The following is a 21,536-nucleotide window of genomic DNA, read 5'->3' as shown; positions in this document are numbered from 1 at the left end:
ACTGCTCCTCTTCCCATCCAGCTCTCCGCTATGGCCTGGGAAAGCAGTGGAAGATGGCGCAAGTGCTTGGGCCCCTGCACCCATGTAGGAGACCCAGAAGAAGCTCCTGGTTCCTGGCTTCAGATCAGCACAGCTCTGGACATTGCAGTCATTTGGAGAGTGAACCAGTGGATGGAAGATCTCTCTCTCTCTGTGTGTCTCCTTTCTGTCTGTGGCTCTTCCTCTCGAATAGACAGGTAAATCTTTAAAAAGAAACTACCATTAATTCAATTTGTTAAAAAAAAAAAAAAAACAAGGAAAGAAGAATTCAGTATTTTGATGCTGAAATGCTGGTTGCATTTTGGTGAACAAACACAGCTTTATAATAACGCAGGAGAAATGTCAGGTGAGAACATTCCCCACAACGCAGTCAGCAGGAGCGGTCTCTCGCCTGTCACCAGCAGGAGGCAGCTCTCGGAACCCCCGCCCTCAGTGAGTGCACCTGCACCCGCTTCCTCCTTGCGCTTGCTGTGCAAAGAAGCCTTTATCACGAAGCACCATGCATGGGAAGGGGACCTCCTCTTTTCCAGGAAGGAGCACATTGCCATTGAAGCCAGCCAGTAAACGCGGAGGTCTGTGCTGGACCGGTAGCTGGGGCGTCCAACATCTCTCTTTCTATGGCTGCCCCACACAATCCGTATCGCTGAGGACTTGGGAGCATCCACGGGGTGATGTCGATTCACATAAACGAAGCTTCTTTCCCAATCATTCCTGGCACCTCTCGACTCCCCTTCCTCCCTTCTAGCCCGCCCAGGGGCCAGCTTCAGGTCAGGAAGAGGTCTGCCCCCTGGGTCTTGCTCGGTACTGTGGAGAGAGCAGGGCCTGCGTCCCGCCCAGGAGCTGTTAACTGCCACCCTCGCCCCCAAGAGGGGTGAGGGTCGCTGGTGCTCATGGGGGAGACAGTCAGCCCTGAAGGGGCCTTTTAGCTACTGCCTGTGTTGGGGCTCTCGCAGGGCCGTGTATGTGGAAGGTTCTAGAAATGGGAGACTGGGAGGTTCTCCATAGGATCGCCAGTCCCAGCTGCATTTTGACCCGGGCCCAATTCCCCTGCAGACACTGAAGCAGCCGTACAGGACACACTTCAGGGGTGCCGCCGCAGAGAAGTACCCCAAAAGCCTTGCTGAGAACGACCAGAGGACTTGGTTTCCCTTCCTGCTGAGCTGGAGAAGGCTGCCAGGCCGACAGGGGCAGGCCTGGGCAGCAGGAAGTTGGCTCGAGCTGGAAGGAAACAGAACTGCCCCACTCTGACCATGTCCCCCCACGTCCCTCCCAGTCCTCCAGGGCCCGCTCCCTCCTGCAGGTGGCCAGGCTCTGGACCCCAGATCCAGGGCTCTGGAAGTCTCCACAGCTCTAGTGAGTGACCCCTTGTGGTCAGGGCAGCTCTTGCACATGGGTGTTTTTGGGGGTGGAAGGAGGCAAGACCAGAACAAGAGCTCCAAGCAGCCAGCTCAGAGCCCGAGCCAGACAGGATGACAGAGCGGCTGAGCCCAGGCCAGCTGGCCGATGAGGACGAGAGGGACACAAGCCTTACTCCCTGCAGCCCCAGGAGTGGGCGAGGCTGTGGCGCAACCGTGGGCTCCCTGCGTGTGTGCCAGGCTCCTTGATGAACTCAGTGGGAGGAGTCATGAGCAGTCGCAGGCTGGTGGATTCCTCTAAAAGTCACAAATGCTGCTAACGGCAAAGTATGCGGACTGGGAACAATGCCAGAGACAGGGAGGGGTGCGGGGGTGCTCCCGGGCAAGCAGGACGGGCACGCTCCCGATTCCCACAGGCTCCAGGGCATCTTGAGAGGCAAGACGCCGAACTGGCCAGCTGTTGGGAGGACACTGAGGTCCTCCTGCTGTGTGGGAGACCCTCACCCACTCGCCCCTCACCCGGATCTGCCGGGACCCAGCAGCCTGGTGGGCACAGAGCAGCTTTCTCGGGGGCCATAAGACAGGCGACCTCAGCTTCCTTTGATTCTCCTTTTGACCAAGAGAGACCTGGGGAAGTATTCCAGAACCAATCCCCACAAGGGCACTGGAGAGGCTGGCTCACTGCACTGCTTGCCCTGGTCCCCCTCGGGATCTGACTCGCAGGGCACTCTCCTCACCCCTCCCAGAGGGGTGGGTTCTCCAAGGTCCCTGCATGTGTGCTCCCTGGGCTATGAGGACTCAGCGTGTGGCTCCACGCTCAGGGAGGTGCAGGGAAGGAAAAAGTGCAGGCAGATGTGTCCATGGCCCCCAGGGCCAGCCACGCCCGGGGCCAGCCACGCTCTTGCCCAGGCAGGGTGTGTGGGCTTACACCTCCCTTCTAGTCCATGCCCCTTCTTTTGTTCTTTGCTGAACACCAAGCGCACCAGCTACATCGTCGCCGGTAACCACCGCCTGGAGCCCAGCCAATGGGGTGGGCCGGCCGCGAGATGAGCTCACAGCTGTGGCTCCCACAGCCAGGGCCACTGCATTTCAACCTTGCCCAAGAGACCTACTGGTCAGAGAAGGAACGCCACAGGTCTTGGAATCACTGCACGGGGGCGTTTTCTAAGTGGGAAGGACGTGAGACCTTCTAGTAACTCCCAGGGGAAGACAGTGGAGTTCCTGGGCGCAGGTGAGCTGCAGGCACAGCACGCTGTGAACACTGACCGGTGGCCCCTACGCAAGGCCACCCCATTCTCAGACAGCGGGGCTTTGAAGCTGGGTTCTCCCATCTGTGACTCGGGCTGGGCAGGTGGCCTGCGCTGTGCCCAGGCAGGCAGCGGCTCCAAGCGAAAGGCTCACCCGGGATGACAGCAGCCTCCTTAGCTGTGACTGTGAGATCGCAGCCAAGTGATCCCTTTCGAGCTATTGAAAAGTTGTTGCAACCTGACAGCCTCCAAGTGAGAATTTCTCAGACAGTCGAAGGCAGGGGAGGACAGTGGCCTATTTTCTCCAGGTAAATTTAAATTCATTTTGGAATTAAACACCCTGGGAGGCCCAGGCCTCCTGATCACAGACTCCTGGGCCCAATCCCCCATGGAGGCAGTGTGAGAGTGAGGTGCGGGCCCCCATTTGCCATGGGCCCTGCAGGCACCGCTGAACTGGACTCTTCATTTCTCATCAGCAGGACACGGATAAGAGTTACCTGGCAGGGTCACCAGCAGAATTAGAAGCTGTTTGGAAGCCATCTTGCAGGAGACGCCAACAAAGAGCAGTCACTTTCCTCCTGGCCACGGCTCCCCAGGCTCCGCCCCTTGCCCTGCCCTCCACGCGAAGGTGCCAAGTCTCTTCCACATTCCTGTGCCCTTTGACCCTGGAGAGAAAGATGTCCTCCCTTCTCCTGGCCCAGGAACACCGACAATGGCTCAGCTAACCTACATTTTAAGTGACCAAAATAAGAGCACACAGACACATACACACAGACGCACACACAGACACACACACAGAGACACACAGGCACACACACAGACACACAGACACACACACACACTCACACACACAGACACACACACAGAGACACACACACAGACACAGAGACACACACTCACACACACACATACACACAGACGCACACACAGACACACATAGAGACACACAGGCACACACACAGACACACACAGAGACACAGAGACAGACACACACACACATTCACACAGACACACAGACACAGAGACAGACACACACACTCACACACACAGACACACACACAGAGACACACAGACACACAGACACAGAGACAGACACACACACACACTCACACAGACACACACACAGACACAGAGACACACAGGCACACACACAGACACACACAGAGACACACTCACACACACACATACACACAGACGCACACACAGACACACATAGAGACACACAGGCACACACACAGACACAGAGACAGACACACACACACTCACACACACAGACACAGACACAGAGACACACAGGCACACACACAGACACACACACACACACACACACATACACACAGACGCAGACACACACACTCACACACACAGACACACAGAGACAGACATACACACAGACACACACACACACTCACACGTGCTTCCCAGCCCTGCTTGACAGTAGAATCCCACTTCCAGTTGAGGGTCAGGGACCAGGTCAGGGTGCGTGGGGGGGATCAGGTGGAGGTGGTGTCCAGGTGACCACACAGGAAATCCGGATCCCAGCATGCAGGTGTCAGACCTGCAGCACAGTTGCCGGTGGATCGACACAAGGTCCTCCCTGCGGAAACTACCAGAGCTGCCTCCAGAAGACGTGAGTCTCCATTGGACCCTGAGCTCCCAGCGAGTGAACATTCCCCCTTGTCCATAACTTAGGCGAATTAAACTCCTGCCCCGCCCAGCTCCACAGCTCAACCCAGCCACGGGCATCCTCCCGTGACTCCTTCTCCACCCCTGCCCACCCTCCTCCACTGCGAAGCCAATTCCACACAGGTGGACCATACACAGCTGCTTGCACAAGCTGTTCGAAAGCTGGGTGCAGTGCACGAAGCCAAAAGCAAATTGCGAGCAGTCCAGAGCCAAGTTCTGTTCAGCTCCGAGTGAGTTGGATGCTGTTGGGAACAACTTCTCTCATCCCGCATCGCATTGGATGACACTGGAATCGTCTAATATACTGGGGCGCTCGTCAGCTGGGTGCTCAGAGAGGGAGGCGTCCCCTCGATGTGCTTCCCAGGGACCTCCCTGACAGTGGCCCTCCGGCCACATCAAACCCTCTGGGTGAGCCCCTCTGGAATGGTCTTCTTGCAAGTATGTCAATAAGTGCATCCTGGGAGCTGGGTCTCGGAATTGTGCACTAGAAATCTGCAAATCTGGGAGGGAGGTGGGAGGCAGAGTGCCCAGGGGTGACCCTACGCTGCCCTCTCCGCCTCCCCGGCCCCCCGCTGGCCTCGTCCAAGAACCACGGAAGCGCTATTTTTATTCCGATGAACAACAGTGCCGAAATGTGTTCCGACTTGACAAGACACAAATTTAGGTGCTGAGAGAGATACTTCAATTTCAAGCTTAAAGATTACTTTGGGTCCCCCAGGACTCGGAAGCAATTTAGAGCTGGTACCCTGAACAAGAGAAAGGTTAGAAGATTAAGACCAACTGCTGTTTGGATAAATGGTTCGTAATTGCCATATCCGCAATTATACACTGCACACGATGCCTGTTCCGCTACCTTTCTCCTCTCCTGCGTCCCGTCAGGATTGATGCGGAAGGAGCCCACCTTGGCCTTCTTCTGCCGAGCCTTGGTGACGTCATACTCCACCTCGTCCATCAGCGCCCTGCATGCTGAACAAGACACGAGACCACCGTGGTCAGGGGGAGGAGAGCCCGAGCGAGGTCTCTCGGTGGGCTCAGAGGAAGGCCCCTCGGCCCCCACACCCAGCTCGAGAGCTCGATGGCTCGAGACAGGAGCTAGCAACCTGGAGGAGGCTTGTCCTCTGAGCCTGTCAAGGACAGCTGCAGGGAGAAGTCTTCTCTGTGTTCTCTTCTATAATCTTTGGCTTTGAAAACTGCGCACACTTTTTTTTTTTTACATTTATTTGTTTGTTTATCTGAAAGGCAGAGTGACAAAGAGAAGGGGAGATCCAGAGAGAGATCTTCCACCCACTGCTCACTCCCCAGACAGCTGCAATGGCCAGGGCTTGGCCAGGCTGAAACCAGGAGCCAGGAACTACATTCAGGTTTCCCATGGGGGTGGTGAGGGCCCAAGTACCCAAGCCATCTCTGCTGCTTGCCTAGGTGCATTAGCAGGGGCCTGGATCAGAAGTGGAGCAGCTGAGATGCAAACTGGCACTCTGCTATGGGGTGCTGGCGTTGCAAGCAGTGGCCTAGCCTCCTGGGCCACAGTGCCAGCTTCAAAACTGCATACAACTTACCTTGCATTGAAAATACGCTTTTTCGGTCTGGTGCAGTCCAGACTGTTGAGGCCATCTGGGGAGTGAACCAGCAGATGGAAGATTCTCTCTCTCTCTCCCTCTCTCCTTCTCTCTGTCACTCTGCCTTTCAAATAAATAAAGCTTTTTATAAAAATAAAATACACCTTTTTTAAAGAAAGGAAGACATTCAACACTCTGCGTCTGTCAGACATCTCAAAGGCCCTCTGGTTGCACTAACGACACCCCAGTAGCTCCTGCATTATGGAAAACGTTTGTCCAAAACCCCCAAAGATCTATTTTTGCTGGAGCTGAAATCCCCAGGGACCCTCTGAAGCTGACTTCCTCTGGGCTGTGGACCTAGTGCTGGCTCCTGGGGTCCCTTCTCTTCTTCTCTTCCCAGGCTGCCCAGCTTGGAACAACTTAGGTTTGGCCCTGAAGCTGAATTCTCAGAAATAAAACCTGAACAAAGGGCAGCCTCCGACCCCACGTGCGCTGGCTGAACTGGAAACTGACCTTGGAGGCCCTGTGTGTGGCCGGCCTGTGGACAGGGTCACCTGACCTGCTGAGAAATAAGGTGGGAGGAAGCCCACGTACAGAAGGCTGTGACGCAAAGGCTGCCCGCGGGTCTTGACCGCGCACCTGGCTGTTAAATGAGGCACAGGGCTTCTGTCTTACTCAAGCCACTATATGCGGGCGTCTCTTGGTTACAACAGCATAACCTTCATAGGCCCAGAGTTTGATCTGGGCCCTGTACTTTTTTGCACTATCTTCCGATTGTGTATCAGAATGCGGTGGCTGATGGCACAGCCTGCAGTGGCTACGATGAGATGCATGAAGGTCCCCAGAGACAGTGCAGCTGCCTTCCAGGTGACGCCGGCAGGTCATGCGACAGTTGTAACACACAGCTCCCCGACGGTGATCCTAGTGCTGTCCCGTTTCGCAGACACAGCTCGTGGAGACGGAGCAGCTACGTCTGGGCTTCTTGGTTACCCAGTGCGGCTTCGAGCCGCCATCTGCGCACGCAGGTCAGACGGAGCTCAGGCTTTGCCGTCCTGACTCTGCTGCCTACAGCCTGGTGGCCTCAATCAGTGAGAGCTGTGATCACCTGTGACTGGCCAGTGCATCCAGTCAGGGGCACCCGGTCCTTGAGAGCCCAGAAGCCTGGTTCTCCAAGGCCACAGCCAGGAAGAGACAGATGGCTTGCTCAGGCCACGGCCAGAGGCATCCAACACTATGTCTTTGCATCCCCATCAGCACTCACCATGTGTACCGACTGTGGCACACAAAGGCCACAAAGCTGTCCCTACAGTCATTCCCCCCCCCCCTTCTTCCCTAGGGACAGAGCTTACGGCCCGGCCAGACCTCGCACCTTGGTTCCAAAATCATGCATTCTAGAGCCTTCCGAAAGAGCCAGCCCTCCCCCTTTGCCCCTGCCGCTCCATCCCACTGTTGGAGTGTGGCCATTGGCCAAGCTCAGGACTAGGGTACCACGAGAGATAGCCCAGTGACCTGTGAAGGGCCGGGGTCCTGGGGTCCTGCCAGGGGCAGGCCTCTGTGGCACGCTGGCTGGCGTTCCTCCACCTGAACCAGAGCCACAGGTCGCTGCTCCTCCGAGCTCCCTACACCCACTGGCAGACAGAATGGCACCTTCTGCCCCAGGGTCAGGATGCTCCCTGTCAGCTGCCTGCAGTGGAGAGCCCTTGGGGGTGCCTGAAGCACACCAAGAACACAGCGTGCCTGCAAAGAGCTCAGAGCCAGGCCAGACAGAGACGGGGGAGAGGGCTGGGATGTTCGGACACCTCTGACCCCTTGCCATGTGAGAAGGAAGACAGTGGGAGGCAGAGACAGAAATGATCAGTGAAGGAGGCGTGGCCACTCTGGCCACTGGGCCAACTCAGAGGGCGGCGTGTCGTCCTGAGAAGGAACAGCAGGTCCCCGTGCAGGGTGCTGGAGCACCAGGGTGGGTCCCGGCCCAGACACCTCCGGGTGCCCAGTCCTCCTGATGGAGCCGAGAGCTGGAGATGCTGCATCGTCTCCCCCTGGCTCACAGAGGGCAGTGTCGCACAACAGAAAGGGTGTGGCCTTGCCAGCGGCAGCCCCTGGCTCCACACCTGCCTGGCGGCAGCCCGCTGTCCTTCCAGTTCTCTCAGGAACGTCTGGGCCTGGACGCGCCTGGCACACACAACTGCTTCCGTCCCTGCCCCCTCTGCAGTTCCCAGCTGGGGCAGCAAGCGTGGGCCCCCTGTGCTCCCAGTGTCCTCCTGCCCCTTGCGTCTGCAGACCCCGGCCCCAGACTCCGGCCTGGCTTCTCCCCTGCTGCTAAAGCCTCGAGCTCATCCTGCTGGTGGCCGACTTGGGTCTACCTGGCTCTCTGGTGCCCGCAAGGCTAGGCTGGCTGGCCCAAGTCAGCAGGAGTCGGGGCAACAAGACGGAGTGCACAGGCAGGGCTCCTTAGGGTCGATGGCTGTGTCACTGAGTGTCCCCCAGTGCTCCGGGGGTCAAGGTGGCAGTTACAATATACGAGCACAGGTTCCATTAGAGGTGAGAAGATGGTGCCCACAGAGTCAGGGAAGGAGCAGGAGAAAGAGACCTACAGAACGGCGTGTGACGGACACTTAGGTGCTGCTCATGTCCCCTCCTGGGCAGGCTTTGTCTCAGCGCCCAGAGGACTTGGCAGGTTCTTCCAGCTGTCGGGCCTCGGGGCCACGGTCGCCACACACAGAGACTAGGCAAGGCAGGACAGGAGGCCCGGCCATTTGGGCCAGCAGGGGCCACTCTGGTGGGCCAGCATGAGGTCCAGGGGGGCTGTCCCTGGGCCTGCATTACACCACTGGCAGCATCCGGCTCTCTCACCCTCCCTTCCACAGGTATTAACCCTGAGGGCTCCTCTTAATAGATGCTCTGCTCACCCAACCCAGGGACAAGGCCTGCAGCAGGGCCTACAGCAGGCCCCAGGGGTCGCCGAGCCCCTTGCAAAGGCTAAGCCAGCACATGGAGGGGTTGCCACTGAAAGCTGCAGCACCTGCCTCCCTCCCTCAGGGACCAGCTGCCTGGAATCCCGCCCTCAGGGGGTTGAGCAGAGCTTGTCAGGGCCGTGGCGATCCCCAGCCATGTGGGAAGGTTCCGGGCTCCCGGACAGGGCAAGGGGGAGCGTACTCTTTGACCTCCCCGTGGAGGGTGGCTCTGTGCGAACAGAACAGATCGTTTTACATTTCTGCCCCAGGTCAGAGAACAAGCTAACTACACAGTCACATCAGCGACCTGGGCTCCAGATTTCCAGTCCGGCATTAATTTAAATGTTAATCTGAAATCTTCGCTTAAATCACTGGAGTTTAGAGTTTATTAGAGCAGGCGGTGGGAGTGGGGCCTCCTGGGGGCACTGGTGGGTCACATTGCCTGCCAGAGGGCAGGCCCTATCCCAGCTGGGCCCCACCGACTCGGCTGCCTTCTCTCTCCCTGTCTTTCTTGGAGGCAGACGTGGAAATGGGGAATAGCTGACGGCCAATGTCAAGGCCGATGCCGATGATTCCCCGGGTGGCTCCGGGCTTGCTGGAGCGGATTGTGTGAGTGCCCCTTTCTAACCCCGCACGTGGTGACATCACACAGGCGGCCTGCAGCTGGCGTGGTGGACGTATTTACACAACAGGCATAGGCAAAGCTTGCAAAACACACTGCCAAGCTTTCCCTACCGCCCTGCCTGCGACCTGCTGGTTTCTCTGGCGGTTAAGAAATGAACACGTCTGTGAGCACCTGCTGTTTTCATGGTTCTGAGCCAGGTACAAAGAAGTCTCTAGGTACAAATCCCAGCCCTTGCTTGCATTTGACTGGAGGACACCAGGGAACCACTCATGTGGAAAGGAGCCGGTACAGTAAGAGGCATCTAAATATACCTGACCAACTCAGTGACCGAGAAAACCCAGGTCATCCTTGTCCCGGGCACTGTAGGATTTGTTGATTTATTCCACAAACCTGCAGATCACAAACTTAGGGGGCTGCAAAACATAGACTCTGGGCTGCAGCAGCCATAAATATTCGGAGTCAGGAGGTGTGGCTTGGGCTCAGGGTCTGCACACATCTTTGACTGCAGTGGGGCCATTCCGCTCTGCAATGGTAGGCACGCCCTGTTTGGAACACCCAGAGCTGTCTTCTTCCCTGCACCTCTCTGGAAAAGATGCAGCTGATGACAAAGAGGTGAGAAGGAGCCACGGTCTCCAAGGCACCAGAGAACATGGCCTACTGGTTTATTTTTCTAATTTAATTTTTTAAAACCAATGCAAGAGGCAGAGAGACAGATGAAGAGAAATAGACAAGAGGGCTCCTATCTTCCGGCTCACTCACCCAAATGCCCATACCAACTGGAAGAGGGACCGGGGCTGGAGGCAGGAGCTGGCAATTTGATCCACGAACCCAATTCCTTGAGCCATCCTGGCTGCCTCTCAGTGTTTGCATTAGCTTGGAATTGGAATCTGAAGCTAGAGCTGTGACTCGAACCCAGGCACTCTGATGTGGGATGGAGGCATCTCAGCTGGCATTTAAAAAAATGAATTATTTATTTACTTGAGAGGTAGAGTTCCTAACAGAAGGAGACAGAGAGAAGGGTCTTCTATCTGCTGGCTCACTCTCCAAATGGCCACAAAGGCTGTAACTGAACCAATCTGAAGCCAGGAGCCAGGAGCTTTCCGGGTCTCCCATGTGGGTGCAGGGGCCCAAAGACTTGGGCCATTCTCTACTGCTTTCCCAGGCCACAGTAGAGAGCTGGATCAGAAGAGAAGCAGCTGGGATACAAATCAGAGCCGATCTGGGATGCCGGTGCCACAGGCCCCTCTCAGCCGTTATCTTAACCACTGGGCCAGATGCTTGCCCATGGCTTATTTTTAGAATAAAACATTTTCTAGCACTTTCTATGTGTGAGGCATGAGTCCCACCATTAAAGCAATGACAATTCAAAATGCCCACGTGATTTTCAGCCCCCAGTCTGTGTCTCCTGCCTAATGTCCAGGCTCCCTTGACTCTCGCAGCAAGGGAAAAGGCCAGCAAAGAGAGGTGCTGGAGACATACCACCCCGGCTATAAGCCCTCATTGTCTCACAGGTGGAAGTGGCTGGTGCTGGAGTCCTCCTTCAAAGTTCTGGTCACCAGACACCCAGAGGTGTGGCCGCACATTCCCACCAGCTGGCAGGGGCTGGTGAGAATGAAGCCCAGAGACCCAGAGGCAAGCCATACCTGCTCCAAAATCTGAATGACTGAGAGGCTGGTGTTCCTCCAGGAGTATCTCATGCCTCCAGTGGGGATACCAGGGCCTGTGATGGACACAGGGGGCCCAGCCAGGCAGGACTGAGCCACAGGGCCTGCAGGGCAGGCAGGTACAGGCAGGAGCTGGGCTGCACCAGCTGCAGAAGAAGCAGTCCCGTTCCTTCCTTCCTTTCTCTCTGCACCCCCCGCCCCATCACCACCAAATACACTGACATTCCAGCTCCCAGCACTTGTGAACTTGGTCTTGTTAGTGAGTAGGGTGATGATGAAATCATCCTGTTAGGGTATCCCTATACCCAATGACAGGTGTCCTGACAGGCAGAGAGGAGACAGAGACGGCCTCACAGAGGGATGAAGACAGGAAGACACATGGAGGAGAAGTCATGGGACAGAGGAGATGGGAGTCATCTACAGGCACCAGGGACTGCTGGCAACACTGGAGCAAAAGGCCACCCTCCAGGCTCCTGCTGGCCCCCAATCACGACTGCTGGCCTCCAGGACTGCAGTGGCTTTAAGCCGCTCTGTTTGTGATGACCAGTGATACAGCCACAGGGCGCTTGCTCCCCTCACCACGTGCCAACACCGGGCCCTGGGTCCTCTCTACCAACATGGTGTGGGAGGCAGAGAAACGGGTCAGGGTGTCAGCTCCACCCTCACGGGTTGACGGTCCAGCCGGAAGAATGATGAACACAAGCTCAAAGGGCTGAGTGTTAACCACACAGGGGAAGAGAAAGTCACACGGCTGCTCCGAACTCCGGTCTCAGAGAAGGCCTCCCTGAGGGCGGGCGTGGAAGCTGAAGGAGAGACAGCTACTGCCAGGACCGGGCTGGGTCTGCCAGCAGGAGGCTGGGGGCGGGGCGTGCTGCCAGGGGGCGATGGGGAGAGGCCAGAAAGCACTAGAATTTTTTCCTCCTTGGTTTTTTTTTTAATTCTTAGCATTCATTCCAAAATTTCTTTTTAAAATTTTATTATTTATTTTTATGTATTTGAAAGGCAGACCAGGAGAGACAGAAAGAGAGACATAGAGACATCTTCAGCATTATATTAGATTTTCCAAATTTGTGTATAATCCAATTGTTACATTACATCCACCAGGCAGACAGACAGTAATTTCCTTCACCTTCATATCTGTGCTTGTTAGGTTGTTCCAGATGTTTTAAACATGGACAATTTCGCTTCACAAATTGTCTTCATTTAACATAGCTGCCTTTTTTTTAATAAATCTTTTTTTAAGTTTTTTTAAGCTTATTTATTTGAGAGGCAGAGTTACAGAGAGACAGGGAAAGGAAGAAAGAGAGAGAGAGATTTTGGGGCCTGCACTGTGGCATAGAAGGTTAAACCTCCACTTGCAGTGCCGGCATCCCACATGGGTGCCAGTTCAAACCCCTGCTGCTCCACTTCCGATCCAGCTCCCTGCTAATGCACCTAGGAAAGCTCAAGTGCTTGGGCCCCTGCACCCAGTGTGGGAGACCCAGAAGTAGCTCTTGGCTTCACCTTGGCCCAGTCCCTGCCATTGCGGCCATTTGGAGAGTGAACCAGGTATGGAAGATCTCTCTCTCTCTCTCTTTCTCTCTCTCTCTCCTTCTTTCTCTGTATCTCTGCCTTTCAAATAAATAATTAAAAAAGAAAATAGGAGAATTTTCCACCTGCTGCTTCACTCTCCAAATGGCTGTAATAGCCAGGACTGGGCCAGGATGAAGCCAGGAGCCTGGAGCTCCATCTGGGTCTCCTACACGGGTTGCAGAGAACTTAACTACTTGGGCCATCATCTGCTGCTTTCCCAGACACATTAGCAGGGAACTGGATCTCAAGAGGAGCAGCTGGGGCTCAAACCATTGCTCCAAAATGGGTGCTGGCTTTGCAAGTGGCAGCTTAACACACTGCTGTAATACCGGCCCCTGCAGCTGCCTTTTCAAGTTAACCTGGAGCTAACTGTGTTTCATTTGTCATTCACCACCACATATTTCAGCACTTACTCCCCTCTGGCCACTACAGAAGGTGCCAGACAGAGAACAGCGAGTAAGAAAAGCTACTGTTGCTCATGGAGTTTGCAGCTTGCAGAGTGGGACTGAGCGCTTCTGGACAGGAGGAACTCCTGCTCTCTGAGGACCTGCATGGCGCGGCAGGTTAGGAAACATGCCCACAGCACTTTGCCGCTCTTCCATCACCAGTCGGAGTTGCACCCAGCCCTGCGGCTAGGCTAGGCCGGGTCTGCGGCCTGCTGTGATGATAGGCATGGTTGTGCAACTGGCAGGGATCGAGCCCTGGTAAACTTGCAGCCGTCCCGGGACACCCCAGGCACTGCACAAGGAGGCCAGCCATGCAGAGGAGGGGCTGTCTCAGAGCTGCCGGCCAGATCTAGACTGTAAGCAGTAGGCAGAGGATGGCTCCCATCTGAGTTCAGCCTAGGTGACACCAGGCAAGTGGGCAGAGAGAGGTGGGCTGCAGTCTGGTGGTGGACAGGGGGAGCCTCCCTAAGACAGTGACAGGTAAGACCTGAAGGATGCTCTGCCACTGACCAAGTGGAGCAGAAGGAACTGTATTTGCAAAAACACCGCAGTGGGAAAGTGCAAGGCAAGAGTGAGGGGCATGGAAAAACAGTGACTAAGATCCCTGGAGAGAAGAGAGAGGGGGCCAGCACTGTGGCAGAGCAGGTTAAAGCCACGGCTTGAAGTGCCGGCATCCCATATGGGCACCCGTTCGAGACCCAGCTGCTCCACTTCTGATCCAGCTCTCTGCTGCGGCCTGGGAACGCAGTGGAAGATGGCCCAAGTCTTTGGGGCTCTGCACCCTCATGGGAGACCCGGAAGAAGCTCCTGGCTCCTGGCTTCAGATCAGCGCAGCTCTGGCCGTTGCAGCCAATTGGGGAGTGAACCAGCGGATGGAAGACCTCTCTCTCTCTCTCTGCCTCTCTGAGCCTCTACTCTCTCTGTGTAACTCTGACTTTCAAATAAATAAATAAATAAATAAATCTTTAAAAAAAGAGAAGAGAGGGAGGTGTAGGTTCCGTGCTGAGGTAGGCGGCAACCACACCAGGCAGAGGCAAGGACACGTGTCTTTATTCCAACCCCAATAGAACGATCGCAGTGTTTTGGGTGAGGTGAGACTTGAAGAGATTTGTTCAGAGAACAGCCTAGAGAGAACCAGGGCTTATGTCAGTGAGGCAGCTGTGGGGCTACTGCACCAGTCCAGGCAAGAGGATGCTGGGGCTTGCGTTACCACAGTGGGGGAGGAGATGCAGAGAGATTAACGGATTTAAGAGCTCTTTTGGAGGTCAAATCAATAGGATTGGTGATGGATTACAAGCACAAAGCAGGACAGACACTGTGGTTGCCTTCCAACCCCCCATTCCTGTCCCTCTGTTCTTTTAACAAAGCACCACTTGTGTCCAGTTATTTGCATCCATATGTGTCGGAGAAACTGGCTCCTCCCCAGTTCAACCTGACCACAGTAATTCTACGCATCTTGCCAACTACTGGTTTCAGATGGGCACGTGTCATAAACACCGTTATGGTGACAGGATGTGAGGAGAAGGCAGCTGGCGGCTTCCAGATGGGCTCTGCTCTCTTATACAGAACAGAGACACCTCGTTCCTGCGCCTGCACATTGTCCTCTGCAGGTGCCCAGGAGGGAGAAGCCAGTGTGAGGGTCACACCAAGGGGCTGCGCAGGGCAGAGTGGGAAGGTGGAGGAGGCCGGAGCTTTGATGATGTAGCAGCTGCTTTGCTTCCTGACTGCTCATTCGCGGAGCCTTCGCAAAGTTCACGGAAAATGTGTGTTATGAAATAAGTATGCATGGATTTCGCATTTTCTTTTTGCACCAAAACCAACTTACCTTTTAATTTCATTTTCCCATGAACTTTTTGAAGTCCTCTCGTATGTCATTTAATTGATTTTCTAGGGTTGGCATTGTGACTAGTGAATAAAGCCATCACCTGCAATGCCGGAATCCCATATGGGCGCTGGTTCAAGTCCTGGCTGCACTGCTTCCAACCCAGTTCCTTGCTAATGTGCCTAGGCAACGGCAGAAAATAGTCCAAGATAACTTGGGTCCCTGCCACCTAGGCGGGACACCCAGATGGAGTTCCAGGCTACTGGCTTCAACCTGGCCCAGCCCTAGCCATTGTGGCCATTTGGGATTGAACCAGCAGTTGGAAGATCTTTCCATCTCTCCCTCTGTCTCCATAACTCTGCCTTTCAAATAAATAAAAATAACTCTTCGGGAAGAAATCTATTTTCTCCTTCTCATTGAAGCCATTTTGATTAGGGATTGCATTATCTGCTTCCTAAGCCTGTACTGACTTCAGCAATGTATTAGTTTGCTAGGGTTGCCCTAACATGTACCACAGACAGGGTGTCATCTCTCCACCACTCTAGAGAGTGGAGTGCATGACCAAGGGAGGGCAGGGCTGCTTTCTCCCAAGGCCGCTTGCCCTGGCCGGCGGACAGTGTCCTCTCCCTGAGTGTCTGCGTCCTGGTCTCCTTCTACAAGAACACCAGGTACGCTGGATCAGGGCCCACTCTGAAGGCCTCATTTTAGCTCCACGCCATCTTGCTAAGGGCTCTATTTCCAGTCACAGTGTGGGTTAGGGCTTCAGCAAGTGGATCTGGGAGACCTGTGCCACACAAACAGGAAGGAGGAAAGCTCCTTCCTGCAGGCCAGGAAGGCTACAGGCTGGCGACACCCGTGGCTGGCCTCGGTGATGGAGTGAGACCGGGGGTTAGCAGAATTATGGTGAGAGTAGACTGTTCATGGGCCAACAGGCACCCCCAGCACCGAACTTGCACAGTGCTTCTTTCGCCCGCAAGAATCTAGAAGCGACAGGCTTGTCTTTTGTGTTCCAAGGAAGCATGGCTTGCTTGTGCAGTTTGGAAACAGTCGGGATGAGCTTTTCCTCCCCTGCCACCTCTCCCGCCCACGCTGATCCTGCTCCTTTGCATTGCTCTTGGCTTTCCCGCAGGTTGGGAACTGTTGGCCGCGATTCTAAGCTTCCAATCCTCAGACTCCGACATCTAGAATGAGTCTTTCCTCACCTGTCAACCACCTCTGTTTGCTAGGAAAACAGACGCCCCAGCTGCTCCCGGCCAGAATGTCCTACGGCCTGGCCTCACCCAGTCACTGGTGGGGAAATACAACCACGACGTTTGAGGCAGAGAGATTCACCCCAGGGGACTAGGCAGGGCCCAGCCTGTCCTCTGCAGCCCTTGGCCACTCTTTAGCTGGACAAAATCAGGCTCTGTCAGCAAGGAGAAGCCTGGCCGAGGGACCCTGGGACGTGCCTTACTCTGCGAATCAGAGCACTGGGCAGTGATTCAGGGAGGCAGCAGGTGGAGGGGGGCGAGGGCAGGCTGCAAAGAGGAGGCTCCACCAGCTGGTGCCGACAAAACCAGAGCCGGAGGCCCTTGCAAATAGCGTCAGGCTAGGTACCCCCCCAGCACATCACCACGGCAACCCATCCGAGGGAGGGACTCCCCATTGAGCTTTAACCTAAATTATGTTTTCCAGGTCTAAAAACCAGAGTCCCTGTGAAAAAGATCTCATCTGACCAGCTCTAAGATGCTCCGGCTGTGAGGCGGAGACGCGGGAGAGGTGGCAGGGGAGGAAAAGCTCATCCCTACTGTTTCCAAACTGCACAAGCAAGCCGTGCTTCCTTGGAACACAAAAGACAAGCCTGTCGCTTCTAGATTCTTGCAGGCGAAAGAAGCACTGTGCAAGTTCGGTGCTGGGGGTGCCTATTGGCCCATGAACAGTCTACTCTCACCATAATTCTGCTAACCCCCGGTCTCACTCCATCATCTTGCTGTGCAGGAAAATGACCTTGACCATCAAGGGAAGACAGAACCGTGATCAGCAGGTGCCACCCACCTGGCAGAGTTGAGAGATTTTTGGTACCAACACAAACAGAGCCCTGGTCAGTGACAGGCAGCCAGAAATCTAATCCACCCACCTGAATCTCACTTTTCATCTATTTCTCTCACTCAGATATTCTCATTTGATTATTATTTATTTAAAAAAAGATATTTATTTTACTTGAAAGTCAGAGTTACAGAGAGGCAGAGGCAAAGAGAGAGGTCTTCCATCCACTGGTTCACTCCCCAAATGGCTGCAATGGCCGGAGCTGGGCTGATCCAAAGTCAGGACCCAGGAGCCTCCTCTGGGTCTCCCACGCCGGTGCAGGGACCCAAGCACTTGGGCCATCTTCTACTGCTTTCCCAGGCCATAGCAGAGAGCGGGATTGGAAGTTGAACAGCTGGGACTCGAACCAGCGCCCATATGGGATGCTGGCACTGCAGACGGCTGCCTTACTTGCTATGCCACAGTGCCAGGCCCCTCATTTGATTATTTTTTACACGTTTTTATTCCCAGTTTCTTGAGTTATATTTCTCTTCTCGCAAATATTTGATGACATCTGTTCACAGTGCGAAACAGGCTGTTTATCACTTAGGACCTGTCACAAGGCACAGGGCAGAGTTATTTTGGTGCGGCCTCTTGTCCCTCGAGCCCTTGTTGGAGAAAACCACACATTATGTGATTGATGATACATGACGAGGGAGGTAACAGCTTGGCAACAGCCCCCGCGGGAGCTGGAGGAGCGCGGGCAACAGCAGCAGTCTGTGGGGTGCTTACTGCCCACCAGACTCTGCTGAGCACGCTGCCGGGGGCACCGAGTCAGTGTCCAAGGCAGACTGTTGCTATCATGCCCATTTTATGGATGGGGGAGACTGAGGCTTAGAAATAACCAAGCGCCTTGCGTCGGGCCACACACACTGCAGAGCCAGGATTTGGAAGCAGGTCCGTTTCTGCAGCTCCGGCGGCATCCTAACCCTTGTGCAGCCGGAGGCACGCGAGCAAGCCACTGCGGGGCAGAGCTGGCGCAAGGAGCAGCTCCCAGGGGCAATGGCGAGAGCACGTTTGCCAAATGAAATCCTCTTACACTGTGTTCTGCACAGAGGCTCACAAGACCTCACTGTTCCCACTGAATGAAGTTTGGCGCTGGCAAGCATCTTCCATGCACGACTCGTGCGAGTCCTAATAAACCAATTAAGCAACAGCCCATGCTGGCTTCATCTTTTATGTAGTGAGCCCAGCTGCCTCAATCGATGTTCTCCGCGGGACCAGGGCCCCCGCAGTCCCGTCAAAAGGCATCGTACCTGCTCCAGGGCACTCAGATGCCTGCTCCTCCCGGGGAAGAAAATGACTTTCTTGCAAACTATCAAAAGACACCAAGTCGTCCGTGGCTCCCCTGCCTGGGGGAAGGCCCTGGCTCCGGGTTTGAGGAGGCTGGGACAAGGTTTAGTTGGCTAATCCCACTTGGGGGTGAGGTGGCACGTTCCTGTCAGCTCGTTAGGAAGCTGGCGTTGCGAGAGCAGTGGTATAAACTCCTCTTGGAAGGAGCAGCTTATGGGGCCGGTGCTGTGGCGCAGTGGGTTAAAGCTCCAGCCTGCAGCTCCGGCATCCCATATGGGCGCTGGTTTGGGTCCCGGCTGCTCCACTTCCGATCCAGCTCTCCGCTATGGCCTGGGAAAGCAGTAGAAGATGGCCCAAGTCCTCAGGCCCCTGCATCCACGTGGGAGACCCAGAAAAAACTCCTGGCTCCTGGCCTCGGATTGGCACAGCTCCAGACACTGCAGCCACCTGGGGAGAGAACCAGCAGATAGAAGACCTCTTTCTCTCTCTCTCTCTCTCTCTCTGCCTCTCTGTAACTTCGCCTTTCAAATAAATAAATCTTTAAAAAACAAATTGAGAGTCTAGAGTCTGGGGGTAAATGCCAGACTCTGGTTTTGTTTTCTTTCTTTTTTGCTCTTTAGATCCAGAAATCTATAGGACCACACAGGGAACATGTGTGTGTAGAAAGTGACCCAAATGACTTTTTTGCCTTTAAAGAAACCACGGTGGGTCTTCATTGATGTCCACGACAATGCCACCCAACCCAATCCCGCCGGGCATCAGGGAATGGTGTGAAACCTGGGCACCTCTTTAGAAGTGCAATTCTGCAGGTAGACCAACACGAACGACACTCAACAGACAACTCCACCCTGTCATTCCTTGTGCCAGGGGGGTGGCATTCCCACGGCAGGAGCCAATGACCCAGCCTGCCCAGTGCGCTGTGAGCAGACATGCTGTGTCTCACTCCTGCATCGCAGCATTTGGGTTCTGGCTGGGCCCTCCTGAACTCTCCTCTCCTCTTCCCTGAGCGGCAGCAACACTCCCAGTGCCGCCACAGGAGGAATGGAGCAGAGCCCAGCTCACCAGGGAGGGCACACGGCACCAGGGGAAGGAAGGAATGATTTCCGTGGGCCACTACTATATAGGGGCTCTCTGTTAGCATCACCCAGCCCATCCTAACTGCCATGCACACCAGCTTCTTCTGCTGAATGAAAAAAATCGTGAGAGACACCATTGTGAGAGAGAGAGACAAACAGACTACCTGGAGCTAGCAGATGGCCTGTGGTGTCTGATTTCTGGCCCAGCCAAAGAAGGGGAGGGAGATAGGGGGCATCTACCAGGCACAGCAAACCAGGAACCCAGGGCTCCACCAAGCAAATGGTTCATGCCAGGGTCTAGAGAAGTGGAGTGCATCAGGGCACCTGGGCAGGAAACACACAGAAGTCTGAATTCCCAGACCACCTACATCCACAGCCAGGGTCCTAGAATACAGGTATACGAGGTGCTGACTTCGTGATGGGCAGGACGTGCCCAGAGTCCACTCATAGGAGGCTCCTGCGCCCATGCTCTGCTGTTGCTGTCCTGGGATCCTTCCTGGTGTCTGCCCTGAGGCCTGCCTTTTCCTCTTGCCCTGGGCCCTGTGGATGACAGAGCCGGGATGGTCGAGGGGCTCCTAAGAGGTTGACAGCTGGCTCCCGCTCAGTGTTAGCTTATAAGCCGCAGACATTTCTCACAATTGTGGAGGCTGCAAATCCAAAATCCAGGAGCTGGCAGAGCCAGCGGTGAGGAAAAGGTTTCCTGGTAACCAGATAAAGCCTTCCGTCCACGTCCATATGTGGTGGAAGGGGCAAGGGGTCTCTCTGGGGTTTCTCTAGATGGGTACCAGTCCTACTTATGAGGGTGCCACCCTTGTGACCTAATCACCCCCAAAGGCCCTACCTCCTAACACCATCCTCCTGGGGATTCGGGTTTCAACAGGTGGCTATGAGGGGGTGCAGGGACACAAGCCTTCAGATCATGGCATCGAGCCCTCTGCCCTGGGCCAGGCGTGGGGCAGCTGGGCTCCTGGGGAAGAGGGCACCGGGGCCGGGGCTGGGGCTGCCCCACAGCTCTCAGACACCCAGCAGTCAGAGCAGCACCGATTGGTCAGAGCACTCTCCGGGAGCCCCACACTAAGCAGCAGAGTTGAATTTCCCAGGTGCTCTCTGGGCACTAGTGCAATGCTTCTTGTGTGCAAGCTCACCGACCACTTACGGCAGCCCCACGAGGAAGCAGTGTGGCCACACGTGACACGTGGCAGCCCTAAGGCACACAGAGGCCAGGCAACGTGCTCAGGATTCCACAGCTACGAAGCAGGCAGGGCTCAGACGGGTCAAGGCAACAGTGCAAAACCCAGGGCAGCAAGAGGCAGAGAAATCAGGACCAAACTCCCCAACAGAGAGACCCAACGGAAAGACAGATGAGGAGGCTGCCCTAGGGTGATGACTGCAAGGGCCTTTTGCTAGCACACAGGGAGGAAGACGCCAGAGAACAGGGACGCCTCCCTCTCTCACCATGGCATCTCTAAATCAAAGCCCTGGTGGGGAAGGGCAGTGCCCAGGTGCCAAGCAGCGAAACCCTCTGGCCTCTTCCAGGAAGGCTGCCTTGCAGCTTAAGGCCATCGCAGTGTCCTGGGGTGGTTCTTATACCTGAAGGTCTCCAAAAAGTCACCCTCCTTTAGGGGACCCAGTCAGAATCGAGCAAATCTTTACTGTTGCCTAATTCCGAATGAACTTGTTAAAGCATTTTTAGTGTAATGAAAACATTAGATCGATTCCTAGCAGGGGTAGTTGTCATGAAATCAATAGCCTCTAGTCCATCACGCTGATGGCTGCCACGCGAGCCAGGTCTGCTAACAATGAGACTCGCAGAAGCGCCCTCTATGGAGTGATGGAGGTCGGGGAGGGAGACAGAAATCTGCTCCGTCTGCTCATCTGATGCACCTGTACAGAGGGGTCCGAGTGGGCTGGGCTACATGCGGCAGGCGTCCTCAGGAGGAGCAGAGCCCAACAGCGATGACTCACAAGGTGCCACACAGGCACAGACAGCCGTTTCGGGGGGCAGGGCAGGTGTCCACTGAGTGTGCAGAGTTTGAGGCTGCTAGGAGTCTCATCTCATCCTCAATCTTCATGTCTGCTCCAAACGGTCACACAGACCAAAGAAAGGGGTGGTGATAGCATGGCAGAAACGAAGCCC

The 21,536-nt window shown here is 55.2% G+C and overlaps 1 protein-coding gene across 5 annotated transcripts in view; it reads right to left on the bottom strand.

The window, feature by feature from the left end:
- CNPY1 (canopy FGF signaling regulator 1) overlaps nucleotides 1-21,536 on the bottom strand; it is a 136,698-nt gene that overhangs the window by 43,001 nt on the left and 72,161 nt on the right. For all 5 annotated transcript variants that reach the window (XM_089336875.1, XM_070077231.2, XM_070077232.2 and 2 more), the window contains one exon: nucleotides 5,181-5,293. In XM_089336875.1, the coding sequence (XP_089193001.1) occupies nucleotides 5,181-5,293 (113 nt within the window). The remainder of the gene's footprint in view (nucleotides 1-5,180; nucleotides 5,294-21,536) is intronic.

The sequence above is a fragment of the Oryctolagus cuniculus genome, chromosome 7, assembly GCF_051225735.1.
Source record: "Oryctolagus cuniculus isolate XC-2025 breed Fujian yellow rabbit chromosome 7, ASM5122573v1, whole genome shotgun sequence".
In the NCBI taxonomy this organism is placed as follows: Eukaryota; Metazoa; Chordata; class Mammalia; order Lagomorpha; family Leporidae; genus Oryctolagus; species Oryctolagus cuniculus.
Note: the sequence above shows the minus strand (reverse complement) of the source record. Positions and strands in the feature narration are given on the sequence as shown.